At 35.2% G+C, this 10,911-nt stretch overlaps 5 protein-coding genes across 5 annotated transcripts; 3 read left to right on the forward strand and 2 right to left on the reverse strand.

Annotated features, from left to right (window-relative positions):
• Positions 1-1,289: 1,289 nt before the first annotated feature.
• Positions 1,290-2,586, forward strand: EIN_327270 (1-O-acylceramide synthase precursor, putative; the record flags this gene model as incomplete). The annotated part of the gene is made up of 2 exons (XM_004185378.1): positions 1,290-1,933; positions 2,037-2,586. 2 exons carry the CDS (start codon positions 1,290-1,292, stop codon positions 2,584-2,586), a joined length of 1,194 nt encoding a protein of 397 aa, XP_004185426.1.
• A 150-nt stretch (positions 2,587-2,736) lies between these two features.
• Positions 2,737-4,443, reverse strand: EIN_327280 (beta-hexosaminidase alpha chain precursor, putative; the record flags this gene model as incomplete). Its single annotated transcript, XM_004185379.1, has 1 exon — positions 2,737-4,443. One exon carries the CDS (start codon positions 4,441-4,443, stop codon positions 2,737-2,739), a length of 1,707 nt encoding a protein of 568 aa, XP_004185427.1.
• A 324-nt stretch (positions 4,444-4,767) lies between these two features.
• On the forward strand, positions 4,768-8,757 carry EIN_327290 (protein serine/threonine kinase, putative; the record flags this gene model as incomplete). Its single annotated transcript, XM_004185380.1, has 1 exon — positions 4,768-8,757. The coding sequence occupies one exon, from the start codon at positions 4,768-4,770 to the stop codon at positions 8,755-8,757; it is 3,990 nt and encodes a 1,329-aa protein (XP_004185428.1).
• A 488-nt stretch (positions 8,758-9,245) lies between these two features.
• EIN_327300 (hypothetical protein) lies at positions 9,246-10,236 on the forward strand (the record flags this gene model as incomplete). The annotated part of the gene is made up of 2 exons (XM_004185381.1): positions 9,246-9,563; positions 9,706-10,236. The coding sequence occupies 2 exons, from the start codon at positions 9,246-9,248 to the stop codon at positions 10,234-10,236; spliced, it is 849 nt and encodes a 282-aa protein (XP_004185429.1).
• A 70-nt stretch (positions 10,237-10,306) lies between these two features.
• On the reverse strand, positions 10,307-10,660 carry EIN_327310 (hypothetical protein; the record flags this gene model as incomplete). Its single annotated transcript, XM_004185382.1, has 1 exon — positions 10,307-10,660. One exon carries the CDS (start codon positions 10,658-10,660, stop codon positions 10,307-10,309), a length of 354 nt encoding a protein of 117 aa, XP_004185430.1.
• Between the last annotated feature and the right edge of the window lie 251 nt (positions 10,661-10,911).

Raw genomic sequence — 10,911 nt, forward strand, 5'->3', positions numbered from 1 at the left:
AGGTATAATAACCCGTTGTATTACCGATGAAAAGCGGAAACAAATGAATGTATAACCCCTCCATGTAAAACAAAAAGTGACCAACTGAAATAACTCGCTTTTACTCGGCTGTTTCAGGATAATGCAGCCAATTTTAATTGTTGGGTGAGTTATATCGGACGTTTTTTTAAAGTTGTCTAAAATGTTATTAAAACACCAAAAGAAACGTTTTTGTTAATGATTCAAAGTCGAGTGAAGATAGACACTATCTTCCAAGCGAACTTTTCAAGTCTGCTGTTCGAGGTTTTCAATAAAACAGCAAAATTGATTTGTGAAAATTAAATAGGGTTTCATGAATTTGGTTTATCTTAATTTGGCAAAAAAATTAACAACATCATTTGATATACCTATTTTGCGTAAAACATTTCGATAAATGAAAGTCAATATGTTTTACTTTTTATTTTTTTTTTTAAAATCAAATTATATAAACTAGTTAATATAATTATAATATATTATTTTTATAAATAGTTAATTTTTTTATAATAAAAATTATCTTTAAAATGTTTGACCAAACTCTCAATTTTTACTTATTGATTTGTCCATTTTTTGACCAACTTTATAATTTTAAATTTTTTCCTCAATGTTTAAAAACAATTTAACTATAAAATATAGCCAAACAACTAAAAAATAGAAAAAATGAACAGAAAAAGAACTAGTAATTTGATAACCCATAAAACTATAATAGAAGTTTTAAAAACTATTTATTAAAAGTTTGCTATATAAATCAATACGACGATAAAACAAAGGTAGAGCTTTCTTTTTTCAGCACTTACAGCTTGTAATTATGAACAATATTCCCGTTTTATTGCCAAAAAACCATTTAATTTTAATTGATATTTTAATATAAAAATGACAAATGTCTCTTTAATAATTAGAAGGGGAAAAACAAGGATTTATTTATTTTTTATTCAACAATCGATTGTTTAACAGCAAAAGCATTTTGTTTTTTTATTGTTAAAAAATCCGAATTATTTAATTTCGACTACAATTGGTTGTTAATACAACAGGAATTATCTTAACTAATTTTTTTATAAACAAAAAATGTAATTCAAAAAGTAATAACAAATCATAAGAAAATAGTAAATTAGTTATATATGAAAGTAAAATTTAAATTCTGATTTACCCTAAATAATTTGGTAAAATCATTTTTCAAAAATTGATAATTGCAGAATTCATCATTTTAAAAAATTTTTCAAACATCAAATACAATTTCATTTAAAAAGACGTAGAACTTCAATCAAGAATATATAATGTTGTTTCAGTTTATTCTATTGTTCTCCCTAGCTCTTTCTGAAACATGCACACGTCATCCTGTAGTGATAGTACCAGGAATCATGGCTTCTATGTTAAATGCAGTAGTCCATATTCCAGACGACGTAGACTTTTGTGATCGTAAGTTAGCCTGTGATCGCAACAAAGATGAGTTCCGACTCTGGTTATCCTTAAAAGATGGGATCCCCTATATGAATGATTGTCAGATGGCTTATTTAACATGTCACTACAATGAGACAAGTGGATTAATGGAAAACGTTGAAGGTGTCAATATCTACCCTCCTGATTTTGGAAGTACTTATGCCGTCGATGAAATATGTCCTTCAATTCCTTTGAAAAGGTTTACCAGAGCCTTCCACGAGATCATTAAAGGTTTAGAAACGATCGGGTACGTCGACAAAGTCGATTTGTTCTCTGCACCGTATGACTGGCGTTATTACCATCACGACGATTACTTAGAAAACACTAAGAAACTCATTGAAGAGGCCTATAACAAGAACCAACAAAAAGTCGTCATTTTGTCACATTCAATGGGTGGAATGACTACTTATATTCTCCTCGACTACTTTGGAAAGGAGTTTTGCGACAAGTACATATTACGTTGGATAGCCATGAGCACCCCGTTTGTCAACCTATTAATACCATTAAAACTATACTTTTTAGTATAGAATAGTTGAATACACGTATTTTCTATTAATATAAATATATTAACTATTAACTAATAGATTCATTGGAACGGGAATTGCAAATGACGTGGCACTTGGGGGATATAATATGGGCTATCCTGTTTCTAAGGAACTCATCAAAAAGACGGCAAGGACGTTTGAGGCTCTTGTGATGATGGCGCCAATAGGAGGATATTGGAATTCATCGGATGTTCTAGTGGAAATGGGAGATGGGACCACATACACAGCAGATACTTTGTGGGAGTTGTATGAGCAAATTGATTTGATGAAACCATTTGCTAAGAAAGCACTACAAGAATCGTTTAAACCGTTTTTGGATAAGTGGGAGTCAAAGGTGCCATTTGATGTTGAAATGCATTGTGCAATTACAAGTGGATTGGAAACGTCTGGGAAGATCACATTTAAAGGAGACATCGACTCTGATTTTACTATTGATACTGTTGATGGAGATGAAGAGGTTGCAATTAACTCTTTAGAATACTGTAAGATGATGACGTCTAATTTTACTAATCTTGGGAAATACAATCACCAAGGAATGCTTCTTGAGAAAGTTACCGTCGACTACGTCAAGAACTTGGCTTGTTTCTAGATAAATAAAGCTATAACCACGCACTTCTTTTGGTTATAATTATTATAATTAATATAAAGTAAATCGAATAGTTTACAGATTGATACGTTTAAATTAGTGTCTTACTGTTTATTTATCTATTTATCTATTACAAAGACAACAAAAAGTAAATTATTGGGACTCAACCTCTTCAGGAAGTTGGCAATAGTTGCAATAGATCGGACCCATTCCCTTTGATATTCCTCTTCTCAGATTCATGCATCTTACATAATTCATTCTGACCTCCAATGAGTCGGCATCGGTCATCTCTTTACTGCTCCAAAATCGCTCTGCCAACGCCATGAATCTTGTCTGTGATCTATCAAACCAATTCTGGTCGTCACAACTCTCTCCCCAAGAGCACCCTTCCATCCCATACACTTTACTCAGTTCATCCTCAGTGAATTCCTTTGTTGGATCATTCGCATAGAAGTCTTTGAACGTCCACACCCACATATGGTACAAGTCATAACACGTTGATTCATTATACACTTTACAATCGGGGTCTCCTGATGATTGGTAAAACCCTGATGAATAAATAGTGTTATATCCTGCGTCTACTGCCTGTTTGAGTAATGGGTCATTTTGCCACACTTGTACAATTGTGGTGGTGTCCGCGTTGTTGTTCTTGAACACTTCTTCCCACACAATTGGTGTCTTTTTGTTCGCGATAACACAGTCTTGGGAGTACTTATTGAAGTATGACTCAAGACCAGTAAAGTCTTTAACTGAGTGATTTGTCATCCATTCATTAATGACACTTAACTCTTTACACTTTTTCCAGCAATTTTGGTTCACTTCATCACCGCCCACATGAATATAGTCTGAAGTAAATACATCAGATAGTTCGGCTATTAAAGACTCGATGAGGGGGAACGTGTTTTCATCGGCAGGGTTCATCGTGATAAGGTTCTCTCCATAGTGCATCGTGGGCTTCGAAGCGTAATCCCAACAATCTACACCAACACCAGGGTATGCCTTGCCCCATGATGCAGCGTGTGCTGGCATATCTAATTCAGGGTATACTATGATACCCCTCAACTCGGCGTAATCAATCAGTTCTTTAAGGAAGCTTTGTGTCAATATGTACTTCTTCGAGTAGCTCGCCTTTTTAGTAAACTCAGGATTCTTCTTTGATTCAAACAAGAAAGTTTGTGCGTCGGAGATGTGCAAGTGTAATATATTGATTTTAAACGCGGCCAGAGAGTCAACAATTTTGTAAAAGGTTTTGGGGAGGATTTGATTTCTTGAGGGGTCGACGAGTAACCCTCTCCACTTGAATCGAGGGAAGTCTGATATAGTGATGGGAAGTTGTGAAATATACGTCTTTTTGTCTGACATTCTCACTAATTGAATAAATGTCTCAAAGGCATGTCGAAGACCAAACACCGTCTTTACACTGATAGAAATCGTTTCCTTAGTCACAGAAAGGGTGTAACTCTCGTCAACTCCAATTTTTAAAACAGGTCGAATTTCTTCGGCAGTTTCCGAAGTAAATTGCAAGTCAATTGTTGTAATATCAGTTGGATCAATTGGTGTGATGTGTGGGATATCAATTGCAGCGTGTAAAGAAAGTCTGAAGTCCTCCAAATTTTGAATTCGGCTAAGTGGGAACGTCACACTATGATTGAATATGTTGTCGACAAATGTCTTGCACCTTTCGTTGGTTTTACAGACATCGGGTATATTCAGTGTTATCTCTGGAGTGATATGAATAGAGTCAGCCGACCCAATATTGGCTTCAACTTTCTGTGGGTATGGTACTAACAGCAATTGCCCTATAACATCATTACCATTCCCAGCAAAGACGGTGAATACCAGTAATGCAAATACCAGCATTGTTTTTTGAATATATTCCAGTTCTGCCACCAAAGATCAATTCGCTTTTTGAATCCTTCGTAATTAAAATAATGGTGGAAATTCCAAATTGAAAAGAACTTAGAAATTTGTTAAGAATACGATTTTAAAGTGCTTTTTTAAAATATAAAAAATTTTGGCAATCACAAAAATTCCAACACTATGAAGAGGTCAATAACTCACCTACAAACATGAAATTCACAATTAGTTAAGAAAACCGTTTCAAACTACCACTTGAAGTGTGTCGAAACAACAAACATATGAAATGTAAATGGTTTTGGTAACTTTAAACCAGAAGTGTGTCACATGAAAAGTGCGTTTCATTTGTTTGTAACACTATTTGTCTTTGCACTCTCTGTATGTCCACCTGAAAATATCATCACAACTACTATCGAAACAACAGACGTATGCAAGTTATCTTCTATCAATATTCAGAACAAAGCAACTTTAATTACAAAAGAGTCTTCTTCACTTACATTAGACTCGACACTCACTGTAAACTCTAACTCAAAACTTTATATGAAAAATTCGTCGAAAATCACAACAAGTAGTCAACTGAGTTTAGTTGCGTCAAGTGAACTTTCACTGGAGGGAAATTCCGTTTTAAATGTTGGCACTTTCTATGTCGGTGAAACTATGAATAAAGTTACTCTTAAAGATAACACTCGATTTACACACACCTCACCTTCCCAAATTTCTGATGTAACTGCCATACTCTACGGTAATTCTATATTCACTTTAGGTAATGTTGCTTTTATTGATTCTGCAAATTTTGTTATGAATGACCACTCCACCCTTACAGCAACTTCACTTGTTGTGTACTCCAACGTGAATTTGGTATCCAACACTGACAACCCAATATTAGTCTCTGCTAATCTTAACGTAGGAACGTCTGCAAGTACTTTAACACTCAAAAGTTCTACTCGAGGAATTCAATACATAATTGGAGGTATAAGTTGCATGGGAAGTTTATCTACAGATTCTTTGAGTACAATTTATTCGTCTGTTGTAAAGATAGAAAACAGTTGTGTGTTGGGTGTATCTAAAACAAGAAACTATCGCGACCTTCCTATTTTTCTAGTTGAAAACAAAATTGAATTTGGCAGTACCGTCTTATTTACACACACAAATGGAGACGTCTTTGATATTGCAGCTTCCAAAGAACCAATTGCAGGTTCTATTCCTATGGGATTCAAATTTCTTTTGAATAAAAGGCTATTAAGATATGGGAGTTCTACAACAGTCTTTTGTCACTTAAAACAATCAAATGGAGGGAGTACATACATATTTGTGGAACCATATTGTCCATGTGATGGGTGTTTCATTACTCCATTCAAAAATGGAGAGGGTGTTGTTATCAATAAAAACACATCATTGAAAACAGCGATTGTGTATGACCAAAATGAAGTGAATGTACTTTTTGTCAACGGAGATGCCATTTCTTTTGCACTTGTTGATAACTATGCAGTTAATTTAAATGTAACAGAAGTGTCACAGATCACAACTAAAGGTGTTTCAGCATCTAAAAGAATATTATTAACATCAAAAGAAGGATTCACACATGATGGAATACTTTGTGATGTTGGGTATATCACTGGTGATAAGTTAAAATGTTTGTTTCCTAAAGAGTGTCCGACTGGTGGAGTTAATCCACTCACTAAGAAGTGTGAAACATGCAAGAAAGCGTCTTGTGACAAATGTGATGGTGTTGATGGAAATTGCTTTCGGTGTATTGGTGGTACAATTCTTATTGATGGAAAGTGTGTTCGAGATACCAACTGTCTTTATGCTGAACATCGATTTTGTGTAAAGTGTAAAGAGGGATACAAAAGAGTTGGAGCGTTGTGTGTGAGATTGACTGACCAAAGGTGTCAAATTGGAGTAGAAAGCAAGTGTGTGTTATGTGACACGACTCGTAATTATCTGAATGTTAATGGTGTGTGTGTAGATCCACCAGAGAATTATATCGGTATCAATCAAGGTACTATTGTGTCTTGTATTAAAGGATATTATGTATTTGATTCAAAGTGTTTGGGGTGTTCATCTTCGCTAGCAAATAGTGAACTTTGTGAGGACAATAAAATTACAAAGTGTTTAGTCAATTACGAAGTATCAAACAATGGAAGCTCGTGTTTACCAACCACTTGTTCTGTCACAACAAACACTTTGAAAGAGTCAAATGGACAATGTGTTTCCCCTATTACTAAGTGTCTTCAAATCGTCAATTCAAAATGTGTTGAATGTGAATTTGGAGTCAACTTGGTTTATGACACAAATCAATGTGGGACATCTCTTCCCATTGGGTGTGAAGAAGTTCATAGTGTGGGTTGTCGTCGCTGCACTTCTGGATATTTTTTAGAGTCGGCCTCACAAACGTGTTCAAAGTGTTCGTCGGAATGTAAAGACTGTTTTGGTTCATCTACAAAATGCACTTCATGCGAAGAGGGTGAATACCTTACGAATTCAACTTGTCAGTCAAACGAACTTTTACGTGAAAAGTGTTCAACAGTGAGTGTAAGTGGTTCTTTGTGTTATGTGTGTAAACCCGGCTACTTCAGAGTTGGTCTTGATTGTCAGTCCTGTAAGCCAGAATGCAAAACGTGTTTAACATCTAACAAGTGTTTGGAATGTAATTCAGTGTACTTTAAAAGTAGTGATGGTGAGTGTCTTCTCCGTTCTTCGATCATCGGGTGTTCGACCGAAATAACCTCAATAGGGTGTTCCAAATGTTCTGAAGGGTATTACCAATACAAAGAAAATATGTGTGCTTCCTGTGATTCAAAGTGTTCGACCTGCACTTCTGGAGACAAGTGTAACACATGTCAAAAAGATTATGTATTAGTTAAATCAATGTGTTTGCCATTTAATATGATAGCAGAGTGTAAAGCCGCACGAAATTCCGAGTGCACTCGTTGTTCTTTTTGGTATGTCCCAAGTAGTGATGGGTCATATTGCGAACAACAGATAGTGTGGTGGGTTGTCTTGATATCCATATTATTCTGTTTTCTATCCATTGTATTTATATTGATATCGTTGTACTACTTCATCAAGAAAATAGTGAAGAAGAACAAGATGATTGAGATGGAGAACAAGATGACTATATTTGATATGAATCGTTCAAATGTATCATTCACACGACTTGGAACACTTTCAGTCAACTTACCATTTGTCGACTTCAATTCGGATTCTACAGAACTTCCTGTCAACACAGAAAGCCGCCAACTACTTTGCGTTGGCAACTCAACTTCAGACACTTTAAAGGTTCAAATCACTACAGCAACATGCGAGGAGAAATACACTCTACGTGTGTTGCCACCAGTTGCTGTTCTCCGTAAAGGTTTAGCATGCGAATTTGAGATATACATAACACCACATTACACCTGTACCATATCATCAAAGATTGCAATTGTATCAAAGAATTATGCCACCGGACTTGAAACATGTGAAGCTGTTGAAGTGAAAGGTACAACGTTGATATCCACTCGCATAGACCCAGCCGAGCTTAGTGAAATAGAGGTACTTGGGAAAGGGTCTTTTGGCATTGTGTGGAAAGGGATATACAGACACAACATTGTTGCAATCAAAAAGATGAAAGAGATGAGTGACAGTGGAATGCAAGAACTTGAAAAGGAAGTTGCGATGTTAGATAAGTTCAGGTGTGAGTACATTGTCGCATTTTATGGGGCGGTTTTCATCCCAAGTAAAGTGTGTATGGTCACTGAATTTGCACCATTTGGGAGTCTTCAGGACTTAATGAGAAAACGAAGTAAAAAAGATGTTCAGTTATCACTTCGACTTAAAATGATGTGTGATGCTTGTAAAGGCATTTTGTATTTACATGAAAATGGCATTTTACACAGAGATATCAAGCCAGACAATACCTTAATTTGCTCAATGAGTTTGAATGAGAAAGTTAATGCGAAATTGACTGACTTCGGGTCATCAAGAAATGTAAATTTGATGATGACCAATATGACATTCACTAAAGGCATCGGAACCCCTACATACATGGCACCTGAAGTGTTAAAGAATGAAAAATACACTAAAAGTGCAGACGTGTATTCATTTGCGATAACCATGTTTGAAGTGTTTGGGTGGCAAGATGCTTACAACCAAGACATATTCAAATTCCCATGGAAAATCGCTGAATTTGTGACTTCAGGGCAACGACCAGAAAGACTTGATGACATCCCTCTCTCCGTCTTTGTGTTGATTGAATGTGCTTGGGGACGTGTTCCCAAAGAACGTATATCAATACAGAAGTTAGTAGTCGAATTAGACAAAATAGCACTCTAATTCCTCTTCTTCTGTTCTATTTGTTATTAATTTAAAAAATATTAGTTACTAGTTATTTTTTGGTAGCAATTTAAATAGTAAATTAATAATATTAATTTCTATTATTAATTAATTTTATAATCAAAATAACAATTCTATAATTTTTAATAATAATAATAATAATAATAATAATAATAATAATAATAATAATAATAATAATAATAATAATAATAATAATAATAATAATAATAATAATAATAATAATAATAATAATAATAATAATAATAATAATAATAATAATAATAATAATAATAATAATAATATTATTATTATTATTATTATTATTATTATTATTATTATTATTATTATTATTATTATTATTATTATTATTATTATTATTATTATTATTATTATTATTATTAGAATTTATGTTATTCACAAAGTGTACTTTTTGATGTTCAAAAAAGTTTATAAACTTTTCTTTGATGCAATCTGACTTCTCAATTGAGATGGAGGCCTTGTTCGACCCTCATTATACATGCGAACCATATGAAGCAGTCGGTGCACTAACAGATTCCCTTCAACCAGACTGCTTCAGTGGGATGAAAGTAGAGTATACAACACAACACTCCGAAAATTTGGTAACGGGGCACTACCTCACCATCGACCCCCCAGCTCCAAAACAAAAGGTCAATCGAATCCACTCAATTTTGTATGCCGGGACTTGGGGAAATTTAATCGCTCGTATCGATAACGAACTCCATGGCTCCGTTCTCTCCACTGTTAACACTCCTAACAAGCAAATCAATGCAAGTTTGAGAGCAGCGGTTTGTTCCCTTTATCGAGACTCTATCTATTAAATAGTTACGTATTACTATAAATTTTTCTATTCGTTTTAGTATACTATTGATGGTTAATTATACTATAATTATACTATATTCCACATAACATAGTTAAAGTGACATAAAGCGCAACGAGGATGGTAATCAAGCGGGACTCGATATTAAAGCAACGGGATTTGGTCGGTGTGTTGGGTTTCGGTATGAGAAGGGAGGCATGTATGTAACAAACTTAATGCAGAAGATCAACGAAAAATTTTCAATAGGAGCCGAGTGTTGTTTAGTACCACACAAAAGGTTGCGTACACAGTCGTATGGAGCGCTTTGTATGATCAACCCCCAACTCATCTCTTCATTCATATACTCCGAACTTAACACCACTTTTCTCTCTTCAGTCAAATACTCCCCGTCACAGAGTGTCACCTTTGGTGGTCAATTTGTCTTTCAACAGAAGCCGAATAAGTCGATGTTTGGCGCATTGTTCTTTGAGAAAGTCACTCAAATGGCGCTCCTGAAAACATCGATGAACACGACAGGAACATTTTCTTCATCTTTTCAAACCTCCATTAAAGAGATTGCTGGGAATTTGTTACTCTGCGTCCAAGCGAATCCGTTCATTGGAAGCTACACATATGGACTCTCATTGCAACTCTTCAGATAACTCGTTGATTGTTACTATCGTTATAATAGTACTTTACTAGAAATAAACTATAACTTCACACACCACAAAATCAAATTAGAAGGCAGAATGCGATGGAGATGAGTGCGACCAAGACTTCACCAGCGCCTTCGTAGTAGACTGAATGTGCGTCTTTTGGTTCACACTTGTTCAGGTCGTGTGACTCGAGAGCATTTTCAGTTAACTTGTCTGTACAGAGATAACTGGTGTACTGGAACTTCTTCAATTTGTTACTGTCTTTGTCCTCCCCAAATTTGTACATGTAATACGGCGAATTGCCAAAGCAGACGTCAGTCACTAATTTCACAGGAACATCGACTTTATCTTTGTTCGCACATGTTGTCGAAGTGGTGTCTTCATATAATATGACAGAATAAGACGCCTCATCAAAACTGTCACAATTCATTAAATAAGATGGAGTGGCAGTCCCCGTGCAGTCCGATGATGTGTATGTGTTGTGGACGTACTCCCCTGATACTTTGTTCGTTTTCTCAGAACCTGTAGAAAGCTGTTTGCAGACATCTAACTCATGCGTGGTGAACAACGCGCGCTCTCCGTTGATGTTTCTGTCACCACAAGATATCGTGGTCGATGAAACTACAACAAATAGAAGTGGGATAAAAAGCATGAGACAAGGTATGTGAAAAGTTCTATCAG

The sequence above is a fragment of the Entamoeba invadens genome, assembly GCF_000330505.1.
Source record: "Entamoeba invadens IP1 unplaced genomic scaffold scaff_1105074725601, whole genome shotgun sequence".
Classification (NCBI taxonomy): domain Eukaryota; phylum Evosea; order Mastigamoebida; family Endamoebidae; genus Entamoeba; species Entamoeba invadens.